The following is a 23,641-nucleotide window of genomic DNA, read 5'->3' as shown; positions in this document are numbered from 1 at the left end:
TGGTACCCCGACAGATGATGAACAAAATCCACTGGTCCAAAGTGACACTGGGCCACTGGTTCACAAAGAACTGCAGCCTGCCCCTGACCAGAGGAACCATCGTCCTGGGTACGCGCAACTGGCTTACGGTCCCTATCGTCCAGTCTAAACCCCATCCCCGGAGTTGGGGCTTGGCAGTCTTCTGCTGTGAGGTTGACTGCAGAGGCCTCTGCAGCCTAGGGCTTGGTAGCTCTCCACTGCTTGGGACGGCCATGGGATGGAATTGAAGGGATTCAGGAAGCGGAGAATAGTAACTTCCTTTGACAAAAGAAAGCTTTCCTTGACCACAGCCTCGACGAACTCCTGAAGGAGGAGGCTGGGTCTGGAGTACAGGTGGAGAGCTATTGGAGGGTTTCATGATGGACCCGGAGTTGGGCCACAGCATCCCTCACCATATCTCCAAAGAGATTCTTTCCAGTGTACGCTATTGTCAGCAAGTCGTTCCTATACCTCTGGTTGGAGATCCGAGGCCTGCAGCCATGCCATTCTATGGGAACTGATTCCCGCTGCAGAGACCCTCGATGCCACCTCGAAAACATAGTAGGTCACAAGGACCTCATGTTTTCTACACTCCACACCCTTGTGCACTAGCAACATGAGGGTATCCTACTTCGATTGAGGCAGTTGCTCAGCCACCTCCTGCACTTGCTTCCAGATATCCTGCAAGTATTGGCTCATATAGAGCTGGTAGTCAGCGATGCAGACAATAAGCATGGTGCCTTGGAACACCTTCCTCCCAAGAGCATCCATCACTCTGATCCTTTCCCAGGGGCATCAAGGAATGGGTCTGAATGTGCTTGGCCCTCTTAAGGATGGATTAGACCACCACTGAGTGGTGGAGTATCTGAAACTTATCAAATCCAGCATCCTTCTGGACGAGGTAAACCCCAGCAACCTTTTTATTCATGGCTTTGCAGCAACTCCTTAAGGATCTCATGCACCAGGATCGCTACAATCTCATTTGGAGGCTCTACAAACTGAAGGATCTCAAGCATTTTGTGCCTGGCATCCTCCTCAGTCAAAGCTGGAATGGGATGGCCTCTGCCATCACCCTCACAAAACCTGAGAAGGTTAAGTCCTCAGGTGGAGACTTCCTTTGCTCATCTGGAGGAGAAGATTCTGACAGTAGACTATCTGAATCCTCTGAGGACTCAGTCTGATCATCCCCCCCATAGGGACCCTCATCCTCACTGTATGCCAGAGGGTGATCGGCCTACGTCCAGAGATGCAGGTATTAATGGAACTGGATGGGACACTACAGGCTTCGGCGTCTCCGGCAACCTTGGCAGAGCTTTCTCCACTAAAGAACAAGAGGTGACCACTGTATGGGTAAGAGGAGGACTCGGTGCCTCACCGGGAACCGATGTCAGCTGGATCAGAAACTCGCTGATGCGCACACTGCGCTTCTCCAGAAGTGGTATAAGAACGGGCATCACTGTTTCCAGTGCAGTCTGTGCCACAGGACCAAAGCCCTGCACGCCCTCTCCACAGTCAGTTTGACTCAACGCTCCAGCTCCTCCTTAAACATTGCCAATGCGAACACAGATTGGGAGGAAGAAGGGGTGGCCAGATCTTCCTTGGACCAATGAGGGGAATCAGTGACTAGCACCAGGACCAGTGGAGACTGTTGCGGACCTCTGGCATCAATGAAGGATGTGCACTCCTTGCCATGGTTTCGCTTATGCACATCGCAGCAAAAGCCAGTGCATCCCTGTGCCTGGGAACAAGCATTGACAGGGACTGGTGCCGATGCTTCTTAGGCTTCTCTCAATGCTCAGCCCAGTCATTCCATGATTTTAAGGTCGGGAATGACAAACCCGGCGTCCTCAGCCCAGAGAAAATTGACAATGGTCAGTCTCTGGCACCCTATCCATCGGCAAACTAGATGGAACAGACACTCCCGCCAAAGTGTATGGCATTGTTCATCAGTGCAGCTCAGAGGTCCTTTAATGCCGATGGCTCGGACTTCTTCGACCCGAAGAGGTGATCCATCTTGTTGAGTCGAAGCAGACGCCCCGTTGGGGTCATCTGAGCGCATAAGCAGCAAACCCAGTCATGCAACGCCCCCAGGCAGAGAATGCAAAGATCATGAGGGTGATCAACATGGTCTTTGGGTACTGGGGGCACCGGCAAAAAATGGACGTGGCCATGACGGGGCGAAACAAAAGGGAAGGAGGATGGAATGATGACAGGAGTCAGTGGCTGATGGGCACCACCACCACCACAGAGGGAACCGATTGCGAAAGGAAACTTACTGAATGCCGAAAACCATGACTGGGGACACTACAGAAAACCATGACTGGGGACACTACAGAAAAGGATTGCAAAAAAATGACATTTTCCACAAGGTAAAAAGCCAAGATTTTAGAGCTCAATCAAATTGCAAAGCTCACAGCTCCACCGAAAAAAAAAGAGACTGAAGAGAAACCTCACGTGGATGTGTGATATAGGGCATTCTGGGCATGCTCAGTGTGCCTTGTCAGTTTCTAGAAACTTTGGCAGAAGTTTTCCGTATCACGCTCCATCTGCTGTCACCCCTGTGTGAGGACTACCATCCTGCTTGGACTCAGAGAATCAAGAATTACATAAAAATATGATAAAAACTGATATGTTTTTCATCATGTAAAATCAAAATTAGAAAAAGAAGAGAAAAATCTCACTCCCACCCCTTCCCTCACGAATACACCCCCATTAGAAAAACAGAATAGGCAAGGCTGCTATTGATCCCTACTCAGAAACTATAGGCTAGCTACCAGAATACCTCTCCTCAGTCATAGATTCAGAACCTCACCAAATACAGAATAAAGTAACCACAAAAAGAATTATTAGAAATATGAAGTCAGAAGCTGAACTGGAAACTGCAACAAGCCAAACTCTGTATGAGATATAATAATGGAAAAACAAACATTACCATGCCTCCTAAAATATGAAACATTACCAAATATAGAACATCTTAATAGTAACCACATCAAAAATTTAAACCCAAACCAGTAAATAGAATAAATATTTCAAAACAGCTGACAAATAGTATAACATTCAATAATTAAAAATTCATACACAAATTTAAAAAAAGTTTCCAAACACCAATAACATATTTCAAAACAGCAGACATTAAACATCATCCAATATTTTAAACTTCTAAAGATAAAACTGTTCTTCAAACCTGGGAAATTTTGATTTCCAATCTCCCTGAGACCATCATAAATTAGTTGGGGTGGGGGTTGGGTGCTCACAAACTTTCTCCTTTCTCTCACACATACATGAGTTTGTGATTGCATCTCTTTTCCAGATGCAATCACAAACACATCTCGTGTGCCTATGGGAAGAGTGACTCAATTTATAGGGAAGGCCCTGTAGCTCCTCCCCCAACAGCTGGCAGGACTAGGCTGGTGCGAGACTGATCTGGGGCTTCACCTATACCAGCCCTTTCCCCTTAGATTGAGCTCTCAGTTTAACAGAGCCAGCAGGACTTAGGCGAGAGTCTCGTGGAGGATGGTTGTGGTTCAGGCTGAGGTCAGAGGCAGGCACGCATGGGTCGAGGTCCAGGCTGAGGTCAGATCCAATAGTTAGTTAAAGGGCAGGCGAGGAGGGAGACACCGGGAGAAGGCAGATGAGGCAGGAAGAGCTCAGAGAGATGAGGCAGGCAGGCAAGCAGTGCTTGGAGAGATAGAGACAGGAAGGAACACAGGATCAGGAATGCGGAGCAGCAACTCTCTACTGTGGAAGGCAGGCAGCCTGTTGCTGAGATGTGTCTGTCTACAGCATGGCCGGGGTTTAAATACCCATACGAATTACATTATCTCCCTGAGATATTTGAAGGGGTCCCACCAGGGAGCCTATAAAGCTAGGTAAGCTTCAGGGCCACATTAGTGGTGGCCCCATCTCAAGCCTGAGTTGGTGTCAGCGGCTTGGAAGGAGTACGCAGACTCGTGGGGGCAGCCAAGGACCAGCAAACGTAATAGTACCCCCTCCACTTAAGACTCCTCCTCAGGGTCCATGGTTTCAGTTTGGAGTGAAAATTCGCAATGGAAGTCTTTGGCCAGAAGAGGACCAAAAGATCGTTTGTTGGTTCCCAGGAGTTCTCTTCTGGCCCAAAATGTTTCCAGGCGTTGAGATACTCTAGTCTGTTGTATTATCTGCATAAATCCAAAATTTCCTCCACCTCATTGTGAATCCTCTTTGGCTGAGACTTCTGTAGGTCTGGGAGGTTGTATTGAGGGCAAAGGGAGAACCAATGGCTTCAGGAGAGTTATGTGGAAGACACTGAGGATATGCAAATTAGTGGGCAATCTGAGGTCCTAGCTGGCATAGGTGGGGAAAGAACCATTGCAACAAGGAGCCAACAGGAAAGAGGGTATGCGTAATCGTACATGTTGGGCACTTAACCACACAAAATCATCAGACTTGGAGCGAATGTCGAATATCAGCATATTTCTTGACCTGAATAGCGGCCCAAAATATTGTGTTGTCAGTATCCACAGGTTTCTGAATTCCTTGGTGGTTACACAGGCTATGGGATAATCCACTGTGAGAGGCAGAGGCAATGGTATCCGGGGTTGGTTTCCATAATTGATTTGGAACAGAGAGGAGCCAGTGGTACTCCTCACAAACGGGCTCGCGGGTCGAAAACCGGATGCTCAATTATGCCGGCGTCCGGTTTCCGAACCTGTGGTTGTCAGCGGGCTCGAGAACAGACGCCGGCAAAATTGAGCATCAGCTGTCAAACCCGCTGACAGCCGTTGCTCCGGTCCAAAAGGAGGCACTAGGGACACGCTAGTGTCCCTAGCGCCTCCTTTTGCCTGTTTTTAAGGCCGGGTCTAATTTGCATAGTGAATCGCCCGCTCTCCCGCGGACTTTACTGTATCGGCCCGAAGATTAGGTGAAAATTCTGCCCAAGGTAGCAGAGTGGCCAAGTCATCTTGCCTTTTATTCACATACAAGCAAAGAAAGTTTTCGAAAAACTGACTGATCCTCTCAGCCTGCCCGTTGCCCTGAGGATAATAGGCAGTGGTGAAATCTAGAGTAATGGCAAAGTTTTGACAGGGAGCTCTCCAGTGGCAGGCAGTGGATTGGACGCCTCTGTCACACAGGATGTGAGATGGTAGGCCATGTAATCTGAAGACATGTTAAATGAAGAGATAGGTCAGTTCAGGAGCCAAAGGTAGGCTAGCGAGAGATACAAAATATATCATTTCAGAGAATCTGTTCACTATAACCCATATTACAGTGGAGCCATATGAGGGGAAGATCCCAATGAAGTCTGTGGAAATACTGGTCCAGGGTTGCCTGCGGGATGGCAACTATAACAACTCCCAGGGTCGGGCACGAACAGGTTTGTTCTGCGAAAAAGTAGGACAGGAATACACTTAGTTCTTTATGTGCCTCTTTATTTGGGGCCACCAACAGTGGCACTGAAGAAGGTTGAGAACGTGGGACACTCTAGGATGTCCTGCCACGTGAGAGTTGGGCACCTATTTTAACAGTTTCCCAGAGCCTCTTGGGAACAACCATCTTCCCAATGGGTCTGGAGGTGGCAGAAACAAGGATTCTTGAAGGATCAATAATGTGTCGAGGAACTTGCATTACATCTTCTGTTAAGAAGGATCGGGAGAGAGCATCTGCCCGCAGGCTCTTTGCGGCCGATCAGTAGTGAAGTTCAAAATCAAACCAATAAAAGAAAAGAGACCACCGAGCCTGTTGGAGATTGAATAGTTTGGCTTGCTGAAGGTACTTCTAGGTTCCTGTGGTATGTGTAGATGGTGATCCGGTGCTTGGACCCCTCTAGGAGTGGTCATTCCTTCAACGCCAATTTTACTGCCAGGCTTTCACAAATTCCAATCGCATAGTTTCCTGGAGAAGAAGCAGCAAGATAACAGAGTCCCTTCACTATTGTGTTGAGTAATGACAGCCTCTATGCCGAAGGTAGAGGCATCCACCTCCACAATGAAGGGACGTGCAGGGTCCAGGTGTCACCGGCATAGACCTTAAGCGAAGGTGTGTTTTAGTTCCTGAAAGGCTTCTATGATTTCCTGGCACCATTTCCGGTCAGAGCTGTGAGCGGGACCGCTAGGCTGAAATACCCAGGAATGAACTGGCAGTAGGGGACTCGCCCCATTTGTTGGCTAGGTTCTCTTCCCGAACAGGAAGTGTTCCCTTGAAAGGCATCCTTGTGAGTCTTATTTTGGAGGATGCGTCGGCCCCGACCAGTTTCGGAGCCAGATTTGTCTTCTGGCTGCCTTGGCGGGTGACACTCCTCTAGCTGTGGTGCATACCAGATCAGAAACAGCGTCCGCGAGGAATGATACTGCTGGTTCCAGGGCCTCCCCAGGAGTGTTGTTCCTGGTCTGTGCTAAACACAGCAAGCCGTGACCTGTAAAGACATAGCGGAGATGTCAAAGGACTGTTTGAGGATAAATTCCAGACGTCTGTCTTGAGCGCTGCTCCTCCATCCAACAGGATAGTAGTGCGCTTCGAGACCACGCGGACCATGGCATCCGCTTTCGGACATGCCAGGAGATCTCTGGCTGCTAGGTCCAGAGGGTACATGGCTGCCAGAGCCCGGCCCCCTTTGAACGTAGTTTCTGGGGCATCCCATTCCAGGTCAATTAGTTGCTGGATGGCTTATAATAGTGGGAAATGGTGGGAGGTTCTGACGGAGTCCCTCTAGTAATGGGTTCATTATAGGTTCCCCCAAGGCACTTGTGCCCGGGATAAGCTGTGGTGTGACCAGGTCTGGAAGCTTGTCCTTGGTGAAGAAGCGTCTCATGGTCCCTCCAGGGATTCTGAATCCTCAGAGTTGTCCGTGTCCCCGAAGGTGGAGCTCAGGGTGGTGGGATCACTTCCCTGGGCATAGAGGGTCCCGGGATGTTGAGGTTCTCTGGTGGAGCCTGTGACCGTATTATAGGAGGCCCTGGCTGCATGTGGACGAAGGTATGCAGACCTTTGAAGAATTCCACCCAGGAGATAGATGTGGGTCTAGACTAAGGGGCGCCGTGTCCCTGGGGAGCACCATTAGAGGAGGGGTCCCACTGTGCAATGCTAGGTCCGGCATACTGCTCGAGAGGCTGGAACCCGGTACCAGCTGGGGAGAGCCATGAGTTGGACCCCCTAGGGCCTCTTCGCACTGTATACACAGGGCCGTGGCCTCCTCATGCTGTGCAGCTCTAATGTAGCATGCTGGGCAAAGGTCCTGACCTTTGAGTTTCTTTTCCAGTGGTGCCATGGCTTGTGTGTGTAAGATACAGTTGTGCGCTCCGGTGCTTGGAAGTTGTGCGCTTAGGTTTGGTGCGCGCTCAGGAAGATGTGCGCACTGTTATGCGCACAGATCGAAGTTATGCGCCAAGCACAGTAAGCTTGTGGATATGCGTGTCGCTTGTGCGCACAAGTACTTGGGCGCGTGACATTGTGCGCACGAGATATTTGTGCGCATGGATTGAACGGCGCACAGGGCGGGTGAACAGATCCAAAATGGTCACGGCGACTAAGTAGACAATATGGCGACCACCTTGGAGGGTATCCATGGGGAGAGGACCCTCGGATCTGACCGGGTTTTAGCCCTGCTAGGGCCGATCAACCCGGTGGCACTGGCGCCGGTTGGCGACCTGTGTGATTCCTCGAGCTTCGGAGACCAGAGTCTTTTAAAAAGATTCTACCTTAACTTGTCTCGGCGCTTCCTGGTCTCCGGCTGTGGGGAGAGGGAAAATACCTTCACTGCCGTGCTCAAAGTGCACCCGCCGCCTCTCAGCCTCACCGGATGTCGGGGGCTAGGTCCTCGCCAAGGGTCGGCTGCCGGTCCGAGGCTTACCTCCGAGGGATCGCGGAAATCACCTTGGGAATTCTCAACTGGGAGAGGGACCCAAAGGGTGTCACTGCAGGAGAGCGGGGCTCGTCTGTAGAGGTAAGATTTCTTCTTATTTTGGTTTCCTTTGGTAAAATTACTCTAACGCTGTGCGAGCGTGCATAGAGTCCCTAACTGCTATGAAGATGGAAAATACTGAAGAGCTGCACTCCTGCAGGGTATATGTACTAGGGCTGACGTCAGATTGAATCTGATCCATCTCCAACTGCTATCAGGAGTACACTATACCCATTGGTCCTGAATCCATCTGCTACACGCTAGGAAATGCTGGGCTGCCATAGAGAGGAGGAATATCGAGTAAGAAAAGGCATGTGATTATCCCCTTGTACAGGTCCTTGGTGAGGCCTCACCTGGAGTACTGTGTTCAGTTCCAGAAAACCGAATCTCCGAAGGGGACAGAGACAGGATGGTCTACAGAGAAGGGTGACCAAAAAGGTGGAGGGTCTTCATCAAATGACTTATGAGGGGAGATTGAAGAATCTAAATATGTACACCCTGGAGGAAAAGGAGGAGCAGAGGTGATATAATACAGACTTTCAGATACTTGAAAGATTTTAATGATCCAAAGACAACGACAAACCTTTTCCGTTGCAAAAAAAAATAAATCAGCAGAACCAAGGGTCACAATTAAAACTCCAGGGAGGAAGACTCAGAACCAATGTCCAGAAGTATTTCTTCACGGAGAGGGTGGCGGATGCCTGGAACGCCCTTTCCCGAGGAGGTGAAGACCAAAACTGTGAAGGATTTCAGAGGCATGGGATAAACATGGATAGGTTTGTTATCATGTTTTTACTGTTCAATGTAAAGCGCCATGCCGTGCGTTTGTTTTGCGTTACAATGTGAACCGATATGATATCCTGGATGAATGTCGGTATATAAAAATTTTAAATAAATAAATAAATAACACTGTGGATCCATAAAGTATAGAGGATGTGAATGAAGAGGAATGGGGACTGCTTGTGAGAATGACGGCTATACCTGGAGATTAATATCCTAATTAAATAAACATAACACGGCTAATGCGACTCCAACATGCTCTATTGCTTCAACGGCAAGAGGAAATGGAAAAAAAAAAGGATTTGCATCCACAAAAAGCAGGGGAGTAGTTTGCTTGATACGGCGGTTACTACCCAAACTAAATTAGCCTGATACTTCACTTTCAATGATATCCAGCATAGTTCTCTGCTTCAACGGCAGGGAGAATGATGAAAAGATCTCTGCTTCAACGTCAGGGGGAATGATGAAAAGATGATTTATATTCAGACAACAACCAACAAGGACTGAGTTGCACAGGCTGGATAAACATGTATGAGAGTAGCTTGCTATGACGGCGGTTACTACTCCTAAACAATTAGCTAGATACTTCACTTAGATGCAGCTCCAGCACTGATACTTCACTTAGATGCAGCTCCAGCACTGTCAACTACATTGATGGCAGTGGTGGAAGGGAAATAGATTGATGGCGGGGTGGAAAGGAAATAGAACAAAAAGTCACTTACAAGGGACAAGAGAAAAAGATAAGTATGGGAAAAAAAAAATTAAAAAAAAAAAGTGAAAGCTTGCTGGGCAGACTGGACGGACCGTTTGGGTCTTCTTCTGCCGTCATTTCTATCTTTCTACGTTTCATACTCTCTCTCACATGCACACCAGTCATCTCTCACGACAAGTCTCACACATAGTCACTTCCCTGACCAGTCTCTTTCTCTCTCACACACATGTATACCAGTCACTTCCCTAATATCTCTCTCTCACATACACACCAGTTTTCTTCCTGACCAGTTTCTCTCTCTCTCCCCCTCACATGCACACCAGTCACCTCTGATCGGTCTCTCTTACATGCACACAAGACACCTCCCTGATCAGTTTCTCTCTCAATCACACACATGCTCTCTCTCCTCACTTACACACATGCTGGCTCACTCTCAATTTCAATCACTCCCCCACTCTCAGCACAGCAGCCTCCTCCTCCAATCCCACAGCCCAAGAAATAATCACATCGGCCATGGGGACTAATGCTGCAGATCATCAGCTGTTTTACTCCGGGCTTGTGCTGCTCCTCAGGATGCTGCGCAGGTAATTTTGAATGCAGCATGGCCCTTTCTTTTCCTGCATGCTCCATTGGACATCACTTCTTCTTCCGGGCCACCAGGGGGGGAGGGGAGAGGCCAACTCCCACTAATACTGTGCCATGCCCATTTAGGCTTGAGCATGCTCACAGCCCAGATGGCAACAGTAGCAGTGCAAGGATGTCCCCTCTTGCTGGAGAGGAAGAGATCAGCAGCCGGGTCAGTGGGAGTGCGACACACACCTGGTCAGTGCTTGCTGACACACTGGTGGAGAATTGCTGTTCTAGACCAACTTTCCAATATGTTTTTAGCTCAAGGTGGTTTACAACATTTGTCAAATACCAGTAAGTCCATGCCCCAAACAGCTTACAATCTGAGTGCATGGGGGTAACTTGCTGGTGTGGTGGTTACTACCCTTAACCTATAAGCCTTCATTACTGTTGATGCAACTCCATTATTGCTCTCTGCTTCAACATCAGGGGGAAAAGAGGAAAAGGGGAATTAGATTCAGACAACTAACAAGGACACTGAATTTTACAGTCTGGGAATACAAATAAGCATGAGGGAAACTTGCTGATGCAGCTGATACAACCCTTAAGTAATAAGCCTGATACTTTTGATGCAACACCAACATTGTTCTCTGCTTCAACGGCAAGAGGTAATGGGGAACTGGACCTAGACAGCAACCAACAAGGGCCCTGATTTTGATAATCTGGGAAACTGATAAGTATGAGAGTGATCTGTATGGCATGGCAGATGCTGCCACGAGCTTGCTGCAATGACCAGATGGACAGTTTGGTCCTTTTCTAACATCATTTCTAAGTTTCTATGACACTGAGTGATAAAGTGACTTGTCCAAGCTCACAAGGACATCAGTGGGAGAAACAGGATTTTAATTCTGGTTTCCCTGGTTCACAACCCATTCTTCTAAATACCAAGGCCACAATCTCTTCTGCTGAAGAAACCATGGGCCTTACTTGCGGAGCCCTTTTAGATGCACTTCCCAGCCTAGACTGGAAGTATCTGTAGAAAAGAATTTGGTGGGGAGTGATTTGGACTTGCAAATAAAAATTCAAATTGCAATGGGACAGCTGTCAAGACAAGAAGTTTCAAAGCTGCTCCATAACCAATGCTCTCCTAAAGTCCAAAGTGGCTTAGTTTCACTGGGACTGGGGTCCACTGGGTTGGTTTCATATGGGGATATACTGTGGAAGCCACAAGGTACAACATCCTTAAACTGTAGCAAGCTGTTTGCTAATTACTTCTTCCACAGCAGCCACTGTATTATTGGCGGAATATGTGCCAATGCTTAATTCTTGTGTAGCAGAGTGCCCATAAGCTCCATCTAAGGTGCTGGGATCAATCTGAATTTGGGTTAACAGATGACAAAAACTGGCAACTGAAGTGCATGGATTTGTCCACTCCTGCCTGAGATTTTCTCTTCACCAGTTATTCATCCAGGTAGTGAAAATCTCCAGCTTGCATTGAAATGCCATGTTGACTGCAAAACATTTTATGAATTCCCATGGTGCTGACATTAAGCCAAAAGATAAGGTGTGGTTTTGAGAGTGCTATTCATTACAAATCTGAGATATCTGTGACTTGAATTTATTTCTGTGTGGTTGTATGCCTATGCCTCTGCATATACAGAGATCAAAGCCAGTCTCCTTTATTTAAAAGCAGAATTACTGAATGCAGGGTAACCTCTCTCTTTTCAGGAATCTGTTAAAGGCCCTTAGGTTTAGAATACATTGGAGTTCTCCTTTCTTTTTGGGAACCTGGAAGAACATGGAATAAAATCCCTGTCCTCTCTCCTGCTGTGAACCTGCTTACTAAAAAAGATTTTCAACCTCAGCAGATGCTGGTGTTCAATAAGCTTTAGTACTCCTTTTAGGGTGGGAAAAGGGACACTATTTGGTGGAATTACCAACAGATACAATCCATAGCTTTCCTTTGAAGATCTGGAGGACCTAGATGTGTTACAATGGGCCAACAGTTGATGGAAAAAACTTGGTCTTCCCCTTCAGGAAGACTTCCAAACAGAAATCGGGATTCTGGTCATTTCCTTGCATTCAGTTGAAATTCCGTCTCTGGTTTTGACTGGATGAATTTATGGAGAATAGAGCTCCTCTATTGAATGGCGAGTCTGAGTCCTATTCTACTGAGATGTGGTGGTTTGGAGTTGGCAGTGCATAGGAAATGAAGAATAGAATGGTGGTATTTTCACAAGTTGCACCAATTCTTTAACCTTATCTCCGAAGAGATTTCCACCTCTGCAAGGCACATCAGTGAGCCTTTCCCTCACTTCCTCACACCTGAAGCCCTCAACCATGACTACCTGCAGGCCTCAATGGTCAAGGCAAAGGCTCTTGATATCATTTCAAAATCATAGGTCATGTGAACCAGATGCTTCTAATACTCACCACTGGTCTCCATCATATGATGGAGCTCTGCCTGCTTCTTGAGAGAAAATCTCTATATTCCTGGGCTCCTTCCAGTGTGATATTCAAACATTGCATCATGTATGTATTTTGCTAAAGCTAAGCAGAACTGGATCATACCATTCTGATAATGTTAACTTGCAAAAATGTGCAGAGTCTGACAGCCATGTCAAGGAAATACACCAAGATAAGCATTCTTGACCATTTTCAGAAAGAATTGACCATCACACTCTGGTGACTTACCTGGGGGCTCATGAAATTGTTAGCTGCCTGAACATAATATTGTTTCGCCACCTTCTTACCAACTAGAAGTGTAGGGTCTCCCACACCAAAGAGGAGATCTCAAAACACCAAAAGGAATCAAGATGTTCAATGCACAGGCCTTGGTGTATCTAATGAACAACAATCCTCCAGTCTAGCTCTGCTTCAAAGAGTGCTGAAGACAGGGTTGACCTCACAGAAGAGTGGTTGTCTTCCTCAGGTCTCAGGACAGCAATGGCTAAGATTCTGGACTGGTCTTCTGGAGACTTAACCTGGCATCATATGAACCTAGGAGGCAGAGTTCACTTCCAGGCACATTCTTATTTCTTCAACATGTAAGGAAAGTTGAAATCAAATAAAGATATTTTTCTCTTCATAATGATGATCAAAAAGAATTTTAAAATGTAGCTGGGCAGTCTGATGGTGCAGCTTCACTGAAGAAGAAATACACAGGCTTTTTCAGCAGATTAAAGGAAAAATTGTTTAAAAATGCAAAAAAAAAATTAATCAATATTCTAGGGGAGTTTTAGGCAAAGAACCCGAAGGAAATACAGCTTTTTGAGCTCAGTGGGCAAAGAAAATCAGCTCAAGGCCAGTGAAAGATATTTAGGACTTTTTCAGAAAGCTCTGGAAGAATCCATTGATACTTGGTTATGTGCCCCTGTGTGAGATTCTTAACCACTGATTTTCAGAGAACTTACAATGCCAAACCAAAGCACCAATATCTATTACACTCACTGGGCAAACATGTTTAACAAGCTTTAGGGATGCCCTTCAAGCAAACTTAAGTTTCAAAAAATTATGCTCCAAGGTGGTTTATTCCACATGGTAAAATGCTGTTATTTACTATACACACAGAAATCAATATTCAGAAGGTCTGTCCAGTAAACTTCTAAAACTAGCTAGATATATCTTGTTTCAATCTGTTCCCTTCCACCCCACCTCCAAATAACTGGCTAAATTTTGATCAGGTAAATCAAGGCTCACCTAAAATTTAGCCGGACAAAATAAGGTAGCCCTGGAGGAGTTCTAGGAGCAGTGTTAAATCTTGGAAGATCAGTGCCGACATTCAGCACTAAAGACCAAAATTTAGCCAATTAACTGTTTAGCCTAATCTAGTAGGCTAAACAGCCTACTAGATTAGGCATATGATAGGCTAAACAGCAATCCTAAAATTGACTGGGCAACTATCCTGTCAATTGATTAAAAAATAAAATATAACAGCTGTCTGAGGGCTTCCTCCCGCCTCAGTAAATATTATAAAAATCCTTTCTACTGCAGGATTCTGTTTTCCTCCCTTCCTTCTCACTAACATTAAAAGGTACCCTTGTCACCCCTCTCTCTTTTTACATTATACTGCCCAAGAAAGGAGAGAGCTGGCTGGGGATTCCCCTCTTCTCACGCTATCCATCAAAGGAAATATTTGCCAGTTATTTGGGCCACTCGGGGACTCTCTGAATATTGACATCATAGTTAATATGTGATGAGAAATACAGGCACTAGCCAAGTTGACTCTCCCTTGATTTTACTGCTACATTCACCAACCTTTTCCTAGTCATTATCTTTAAAGAGAATGAGTACCCAAAAAGGACAACAATTCATAATTTAAAACCCTCTTCCTCACATTCTAAAAACTCTTCGTAACATACCAATTAGAGGCTCATTTCTGGCAGGGTCATCAATGTAATCTTTCAGGGACCTTATCACCTTCTGAGTCGGAACTGTCATAAAACATAAAACATTTACATATTGTGAATAGAATTTAATATACAGCAGAGATTTAGTTTTAAAATTACAATGCAAAATTAAATTATTAAAATTAAGCATCTATGGATTTATTAACCAAATTTCAGGTTAACTATGAAAATATACTCCATTCAAGGGAACCATGCAATTTCACGCCATTAAGTAAAATGTTCTTTTTATATGCAAATCTATTTTATACATAACCAATATGGATCTCTTGAAAACCTGACTAGTTCATGGTCATCAAGAAATGACAAGAATTAACTATCAAATTCTCTCTCCACAAATGGCTAGACTGTCACCATGTTCATTGCCAGTCAATTTTAGTTTTTTTCTTTAACAGCTTAAAATGTTTTATCCTGGTCAAATTTTCAATTATTTCCTTTCCACACTATTCTTTCAATCATATGGCATATTCTTGTTTTATTCCTGCTATGTTTCTCCTGTTTCCTGTCTACAGTCATTGCAGTTTACTTTCTTGGCATTAAAGTACTGCATGATAATTTCTATTTAAGACCTGATAGTCTTTTCACTCAATATTACCAACTTTCTGTTATCATATGCCAATAACAGATTTTCAGACAAATTTTAAAAAAACCCAAAACAGACTATACCCATTACCTCATAAAAATATTTACTCTCCACTGGATGAAAGACATACCAAAATTATTTCAGAAATTGACTTTCCATATGAATATATTCATAGCACAGAAAAGATTTTGAGACTCCAAAAATAGTATCATGTTTATGTAACATGGAAGGAAAATCCTTTTGTAAGAAAAAAATGGCATTACAAAATTCATTTCTTTGGTAGGTGTTCACAAATTTTTGTTAATCCTAACCAAATCACAATATAGATCAGTGAATTTCACTACCTGCACTCAAGCACCACCAAGAGATTGGGCTTTCAGGATACCCCTAATGAATATGGCATGAGAGAGATTTGTATGCACAATGCCTCTGCTGCATGCAAATTAGCTGATGCATATTCATTAGGAATGGCCTGAAAACTTGATCTGTTGGCAGCCCTCGAGTGCTAGGAGTGAATAGGTGAAATAAGGGAAACAATTAAGCAGAGATGGTGCATTGCCACAGGCTGAGACCTGTTACTGTTACTGTAATGCCTGGGTTAAGTGAGGCTGGCGAATATAAAATAGTGGAAAAATTCCCAAGTAGTTGTGAATAAAGGCTCAACATGCCAGATTCCAGCACCAATTCTGAATGAGCTGGAAGTCCCAAAGGAAGCTAGAGGAAACTGACCCCACCCAAAAACAAAACAGAAAGAAAGCCCACATAACTGCAATTAAAAGCATATGTTACCATAGCACCAGTTAGGGTCAGGTCTGAATAGAGCTAGAAGCACAAAGGAGAAGACAGAAGTTGCCAAGGACAGAGGAGTTATAATAAAGAAACATTTTCAGTTTTTGATTTGCAAGAAATGGAGAGATTACTTACCTGTTAATCTCGTTTTCAGGAAGTGCAGGCGCTCAGTAATCTTCCTTGCAAAAGCTTTATGGATATATGTGTGACTGACCGATCAATTGACTGAACATGATTAACCTGACCGATTGACAGTAGCTGGAGACCGTCAGTGTTCTCAACCAGAAGGCGTCGACACCCGGCAGGGTGGATGCCCAATGTCAGAAAACATGGCTTACCTTGAAACGGTGAATTCCCATGTATATCGGCAGCCGGGCGGGATGCTGAGTCCATCTGCCTACACTAAGGAAAACGAGATTAACAGGTAAGTAATCTCTCCATTTCCTAGCGTGTAGCAGATGGACTCATTACAAATGGGATGTACAAAAGCTATTCCCGGACTGGGTGGGAGGCTGCCGAGGTCCGTTTAGGATTGCCCTTGCAAATGCTGTGTCCTCCCTGGCCTGGACGTCCGGACGGTAAAATCTGGAGAAGGTATGGAGGGAGGACCACGTTTCCGCTCTGCATATCTCCGCTTGCTCTCTGGTAGAGTGAGCCTTGACGCGTAGAGGTGGTGGTTTTCCCGCTTCTACGTAGACTGCCTTGATAACTTCTTTGATCCAGCGAGCAATTGTCGCCCGTGAGGCCGCTTCTCCTTGCCTCTTCCCGCTGTGAAGGACGAACAGGTGGTCCGTCTTTCGTACTGCTTCCGACATTTCCAGGTATCTGGACAGCAGCCTGCCGATGTCGAGATGGCGCAGTATTCGACCTTCTTCTGACTTCTTCAAACCTTCCGTGGTTGGCAAGGACATGGTTTGGTTGAGGTGGAAGTGCGAGACTACCTTGGGTAAGAAGGATGGAACCGTGCGAAGATGGATAGCCCCTGGGGTGATCCTGAGAAACGGATTGCGGCAGGACAGTGCTTGTAAGCTCTGAGATGCGGCGCGCTGAGCATACGGCCAGCAAGAACACCATCTTCAAGGTTAACAAACGGAGGGACAGGCCTCGGAGGGGTCTGAAGGCAGGTCCTGCTAGGAATTCCAAAACAAGGTTGAGGTTCCACAGGGGCACTGGCCACTTCAGCGGCGGGCGAATGTGTTTGACTCCTTTCAGGAAAAGTGAAACGTCTGGGTGTGTGGCAATGCTGTTGCCGTCACTCCTGGGGCCGTAGCAGGATAGTGCAGCTACCTGAACTTTGATTGAATTGAGGGAAAGACCCTTCTGGAGCCCATCTTGCAGGAAATCCAAAATGATGGGGATTTTAGCGGCATGTGGATTGGTGCCGCGAGTTTCGCACCAGGCTTCAAATACTCTCCAGATCCTTATATAAGTTAGTGATGTGGAGAACTTGCGTGCACGGAGGAGTGTATCTATTACCGGCCCCGAGTATCCCCTTTTCTTCAGTCTAGCCCTCTCAATGGCCAGACCGTAAGAGAGAATTGAGCTGCATCCTCGTGGAGGATGGGACCTTGCCGCAGCAGGTCCCTGTGAGAAGGCAGGGGTAGAGGATTCCCTGCCAGTAGCCTTCTCATGTCTGCGTACCAGGGTCTTCTTGGCCAGTCCGGGGCCACCAGAAGAACTAGGCCTCTGTGCCGCTGAATCTTGTGTATAATGGCCCCCAGCAGGGGCCATGGGGGAAATGCATATAGCAGGATCTCCGGATTGCCATGGCTGTACCAGGGCGTCGATCCCTGGGATAGAGGATCTCGCCTGCGACTGAAAATATCTGGGTACTTGAGCGTTGGACCTGTCCGCTAGTAGGTCCACGCCCGTCCCCCCCCACTGATCCATGATCATCTGGAAGGCCGTGGACGACAGCTGCCATTCCTCCGAGTTTAGGCTTTCTCTCTGCTGAGGAGTCTGCCATGGCATTGTCCTTCTTGGCGATGTGGATGGCGGAGATGTCCTGGAGATTTGCTTCAGCCCACGCCATCAGGGGGGCTATTCTAAGGATACCCTTCGGCTTCTGGTTCCGCCCCTGTCGGTTGATGTTTGCCACCGTGGTGGCATTGTCAGACATCACTCTGACTGCTCTGTTGCGAAGTCTGTGGGCAAACCGCAGGCATGCTAACCTGACTGCCCGTGCCTCTAGTCGGTTGATGTTCCACCCCGACTCTTCTCTGTTCCACCGCCCTTGGGCGGTTAGTTCTTCGCAGTGTGCTCCCCAGCCGCTCAGGCTGGCATCTGTAGTGAGCAGGGTCCAGGTTGGAGAGGACATTTTTGACCCCCGGCTCATGTGGCTGGGCTGCAGCCACCACCGTAACTGATGCCATACTCTGGCCAGTAGAAGTAGATGCACGGTGTAGTTCTGTAATCGTGGGCTCCACCGAGATAGAAGGGCACGTTGCAACGGTCTCATATGAGCCCGCGCCCATGGTACCAACTTCCAGAGTGGAGGCCATTAGGCCGAGGACCTGTAAGCAATCCCAAGCTGTGGGCCGGGTGGCGCTTAGCAAAGCCTGCAAACGATGCCGGAGTTTTAATTTCCTCTTGGAGGTCAGGCTGACTTTGTCTCACTGGGTGTCTAATCGGACTTCGAGGTATTCCAGCGGACTGCGAAGGCTGTAGGGAACTCTTGTTTGTGTTGACTACCCAACCTAGGCTTTCCAGGAGAGATATAACTCTGTTGGTTGCCCGGCGGCTCTCCTCCGGTGACTTTGCCCTGATCAGCCAATCGTCTAGGTAGGGATAGACGAGAATTCCTTCCTTCCTGAGTGATGCCGCCACCACCACGATTACCTTGGTAAAGGTCCGTGGCGCGGTGGCTAACCCGAAGGGTAGAAGCCCGGAACTGAAAGTGTTGTCCCAGGACTTTGAAGCATAAGTAGCGCTGATGATCCCGATGGATTGGGATATGCAAGTAAGCTTCTGATAGATCCAGGAATGTGAGATACTCCCCTGGCTGTATGGCAACTTCGGACTGACCGCAGAGTTTCCATGTGAAATCCTGGGACCCTTAAGTGCCGGTTTGACCGATTTGAGGTCCAGGACAGGTCTGAAGGTGCCCCCCTTCTTGGGTACTATGAAATAAATGGAGTAATGCCCAGAATTTATCTCCCATGCAGGCACTGGGATTATGGCTTTTAAGGACAGGAGCCTTCCCAGGGTAGCTTCCAGCGCTGCCCTCTTGAGGGGCGGACTAGGAGATTCCACAAACTTGTCCGGAGGGAGGTGAAGAAAGTCCAGGTAATACCCTTCCCGGACAATGTCGAGGACCCACTGGTCCGAAGCAATCTCGACCTACCTGCGGTAGAATAGGATTAGCATGCCCCCTATGGCTTCGTCCCCCAGATGGGTCGGCTGATTCTCATTGTGGGGTGCGGCCAGGACCCGAACCCGAGCCAGTTCCCCGCTTGCTGTGCCTGGTCCGAAAGGACTGGTTCCTGGTCTGAGAACGAGGTGCTTGGTTAGCGAGTCCTGTAAGGGTTGAAGCGTTGAGAGCTTCTTCCTCTGGATGGCCCTCGGAAAAGGGCGCTGGTTCCTCCGTGACTTGTCTTCTGGTAGAAGGGGCAATGGAGAGGCACCCCATTTGTTAGCCAGTTTCTCGAGGTCACTGCCGAACAGGAGGGATCCCTTAAAGGGCATTCTGGTAAGGCGCGTCTTGGAGGAGGAGTCGGCTGACCAATTTCGCAGCCAGAGCTGTCTCCTGGCTGCCACTGAGGATGACACTCCCTTGGCTGCCGTACGGACTAGATCGGAGGCAGCGTCAGTGAGGAACGAGAGTGCTGATTCCCATTTCTTCTCCCGAGGTGTTGTTCCTGGCTTGCGATAAACAGGACGCGTCACCACAGTGCAGCAGGTCGCAATTCGTAGGGATTGCTGTGCTGCTGTAGGAGGGGGAAAGAGGTGGGGGCCGTTTGACGAAGGCCTTCCAGCAGGGGGTTCATTGTAGGTTCCCTGGGGTGCCGTGGCCCCAGGATAGCCAGCTCCGACAGGCATTGAGAGACCAGGTCTGGGAGATCCTACCTAGAAAGAAGCGTCTCATGGTCGATACGGCTCTATCCCTGAGGGAAGTTCTCCCTCCTCGGGGAGCTCCTCTTCTTCCACAGAGCAATCTGAATCCGATAAGTGGGGCTGCGGGGTGGGCGGGTGGGCCGTGCCTAGGTCTTGAGGGTCCAGGGGCCGGGGTCATCTGGTACGTATGGGACCGTTCGGGGATCAGACTGCATCTGGACAAAGGCGTGGATCCCCTTGAATAATTCCACCCATGAGAGTGAAGCAGGTTCTAGCCTTAGGGGCACCAGGTCTCTAGGGTTCCCTGGCTGCTCGGCGCGGCCTGCTAGGTCCGGGGTGTTCCCTGAAGAACTAGCAATTACGCTGGGCTGGGACCGGCCCTGGCCTGGAACTCTCAGGGCCTCCTCACATTGGGCACATAGGGAGTCTGCTTCCTCACTCTGTGTGGCTCTGAGGTGGCATGCTGAGCAGAGGCCTAGAGCTCTTATGCCTGATTCTGGAGGTGCCGGCTCTGCGGACGCATGGGCTCTCATACGCTCCATCGCGTCTGTAATCTCTAAGCGCTTTGTAATATGCGCGAAGATGTGCGCCTATCAACGTGCGCTTATCAACATGCGCTTATCAACAAGCGTCTATGAACGTGCGCTTATCAACAAGCGCCTATGAACGTGCGCCTATGAACGCGCGCTTATCAACATGCGCCGATGAACGCGCGCTTAGCAACGTGCGCCTATCAAAGTGAGCTAAACGTCGTGCGCTTAGCAGCGTGCGCCTATCAACGTGCGCTTAGCAGCGTGCGCCTATCAGCAATGTGCGCCCAATTATTTTCGGGCGCCTAACTTACGCGCCCGTACGCCTGTGCACAGAGTCTGAGCGCTAGGGCGAAGGCGGCGAGCCAGGGCCGATGGTGACAGCGAGCAGGCAGGCAAAATGGCGACCTCCTAGGCAGGCTGCTGCGCAGGCAGACCCCTCTAATCCCCCGCTTCCTCGGAGACCAGTAAAGTAAAGATGTATGCCTTACCTGATCTTCGGCGCTTCCCGGCTGCAACCTGGGCGGTTCTCTGGCTGCGGGGGGAGAGGGTGATTACAGTCACCGCCGTGCTCGAGGAAGTGCACCCGCTGCCTCTAGGCCACGCCCGAACTCGTCTCGCTCGGGGCCAAGTCCTCACTGCGAACGGATAGGGACCGAGGCTGCCTCTATACCGCGCCCGAGCCCTTCTCACTCGGGGGCTAGATCCCTGCCACGAATCGGCCACCGGACCGAGGCTCGTACCTCCGAGGGACCATGGAAATCACCTCAGGAAACTCACCTGGGGGAGGGACCCGATGGTATCACCGCAGGAGTGCGGGGCTCGTCTTCAGGTAGGACTTCTATGAATTTAGTTGTTAGAATTTGGAAAAAACGCTCAGCGAGCATGAGGTAGACTCCAAACTGCTTTGGAGACGGAAATTACTGAGTGCCTGCACTTCCTGCAGGGGTATATGTACCACGTGCTGACGTCAGATCCGTCTCAAACTGCTAGCACGAGCACACTATACCCATTTATAATGAGTCCATCTGCTACACGCTAGGAAATTTAAAGTTGCTTAAGTTTCTGCGTAATGATCCATAAATCTGCTGTGTAATGATTCATAAACTACTTGATGGTAATTAATAAGCAATAGTAGCTTGTGATCTATCTAATGTTGGGTTACTTGCCAGGTACTTGTGACTTGGATTGGCCACTGTTGGAAACATGATACTGGGTTTGATGGACCCTTGGTCTGACCCCGTATGGCTTATCTTATGTTCTTATCAGTTAGATTTTTTTTTTAAATCTTTTGTTGTCGCAGGGTACTAATACCACTGGTTTGAGATTTCAGTTCCTGTCCAGAAAATTGTCTTGACTTGTATATTAAGAAGATCTTAAAATCTCTTTATGTCATGCATCTGGCTGTTAGGTAGCCCTCACCAGCAGAAGCCTCCTGGGCCTCTCTCAGATCTGTTCTAGCTGCTGCTTTCAAGCTGCGAGATGCAGCAAGTCCAGCTGCATCTCCTCACAGTATACTCCCCAGCTCTACCTATGGCCACTTGTTCTTGTGCTCTTGCCTGTATAACCTTGCCCTTGATATGTGTACAGCTCCTGCCCTGCCTTTGTCCTATCTCTGTGTCTGTGCTGCTGGTTTTGCCCTTGTCTGGTCTGGGCCTATCCCATCTGCCTGTGTATCCTGTCTGTGCTATGCCCTCCAGTGACCTCCTTTGTCTCTGTTTCCCCCAGTTGTTCTGTTCCCAGTAGACCTCCAAGTGACCCTTCTGCTTCCTGTGAGCCTCCCAGTGGACCTTCTGCTCCCTGTGGCCTTGCCTTGTGCTTGTCCAGGCCTCCCAATGGACTATCCTGTTTGTGTCTATTCCTTGTTCTGTCGAGGCCTCCCAGTGACTTATCTTGCTAGTCTGTGTGTTGCCTTTTTGCCCTTGTCCTGCCTGGGTCTTCTGGTGGCTCTCCTTGTCTGGTGTATACCTTGTCTCTATGTTTTACCCTGTTCCTGATAGTGTGTCTCACCTTGTCCCTGCCAGTGTGTTCCTAGCCTGCCCTGGGTCTTGCCAATACACTCCCTGTTCACTGAATACCCTGTTCCTGACCCTATGCACTGTCCCCCAGAACACCTGCCCAACCCGAAGTGAAAAGTGGCTGATTAGACAAACGATCTACACCGGTCATGCCTGCTTCTGACCCCTGCAGAAGACAGCACACTGACCTGCCTGCTCCTGACTCATGCCTGCGACATTTCCAAATCCACCAGCTCAGCAGTGACTTCCTATTATGTTATCAGAGAATGAACAAATGTTTCTACACCTTCTGACTTTAAACTATTTGGTTACATTACATTATTTGGGTGAGGAAAATTCAATTTTTTTTAATAGATATGGCTCATACTGGTACCAGTAGAGAAAAGGCAGCACAATGGCTACATCAAGCATGCTAGGCCGAAGTCTTAGAAACAAACTTGAAATAAAATACTATCTCCTATGAAGTACAAAGAAGCCGAAAATGATTATTATATGGAATGGATACCACTGGATGGAAGGAAGTAGATGTTGCTGGACAGAGGGCTAGAGGAAATTCTAGCCAAGGTTAAGAGGGATGAAGCTGCTCACAGCAGGGGAGAGAGAGGGGATTTTGGACAGAAAGAAAGGGAGAGGGAGAGGGAAGGAGGATACTTGGTAGAAGAGTGGAGTATGCTGGGCAGGGAGAGACAAAGGAAGAAGTGTTGTACTGAAGGGGTTGGGAAAAGAAAGGAAAATAGGGTGGGAATGGGGGAAAGAGGAGATGTGCATGAGCTACCACTGTCAAAGAAGGAAGACTGGTGCTGGAGCTGCCACCACTGCCAATATTTCTGTGTGTAAAGCAGTAGTTCTCAACCTTTTTCAGCCAGGACCACACCTGACAGATGGTTCTCACATGCGTGACACTGACAGTCACGGGGCTAAATGTAAACATGCACTCTGCATCCATAGGAATCCCCTCGACCTCCAGCAATAAGTGCAAAGCAGAACTAGGGCATTACCCTGTACAACTCGCCATACAAAAAAGATATTCAGGTTCTGATGAAGTCTCGGTAAAAGCAAAACAAATTCCCTTTACTACCAGGCAAAATAGCCTTCCTTATGAAAAGACAGTAATTTGTCACTAATGCATATCCTATTGAGAAATCACAACAAATAAGATTGATACAAATGCTTCCATGCTAGTAAAATATCTCACCTCTGTCCACACAACCCAAAACTGACCTTCACCAAGTACAGAAAAACGACAAATTATAAATATGGAGACAAACTGGAATGGAAAACCAAAAAAAGCCACTCTGCAAGCAGTGCA

At 47.8% G+C, this 23,641-nt stretch overlaps 1 protein-coding gene across 4 annotated transcripts in view; it reads right to left on the bottom strand.

The window, feature by feature from the left end:
* Positions 1-23,641, bottom strand: part of LOC115084728 (serine-rich adhesin for platelets-like) — an 859,145-nt gene that overhangs the window by 589,482 nt on the left and 246,022 nt on the right. For all 4 annotated transcript variants that reach the window (XM_029589967.1, XM_029589968.1, XM_029589969.1 and 1 more), the window contains exon 5: positions 14,315-14,386. In XM_029589967.1, coding sequence (XP_029445827.1) covers positions 14,315-14,386 — 72 coding nt within the window. The remainder of the gene's footprint in view (positions 1-14,314; positions 14,387-23,641) is intronic.

Source organism: Rhinatrema bivittatum, chromosome 2 (genome assembly GCF_901001135.1).
Source record: "Rhinatrema bivittatum chromosome 2, aRhiBiv1.1, whole genome shotgun sequence".
NCBI classification, from domain to species: Eukaryota; Metazoa; Chordata; class Amphibia; order Gymnophiona; family Rhinatrematidae; genus Rhinatrema; species Rhinatrema bivittatum.
The sequence above is the reverse complement of the archived record's forward strand: the minus strand, read 5'-3'. Positions and strand labels throughout refer to the sequence as shown.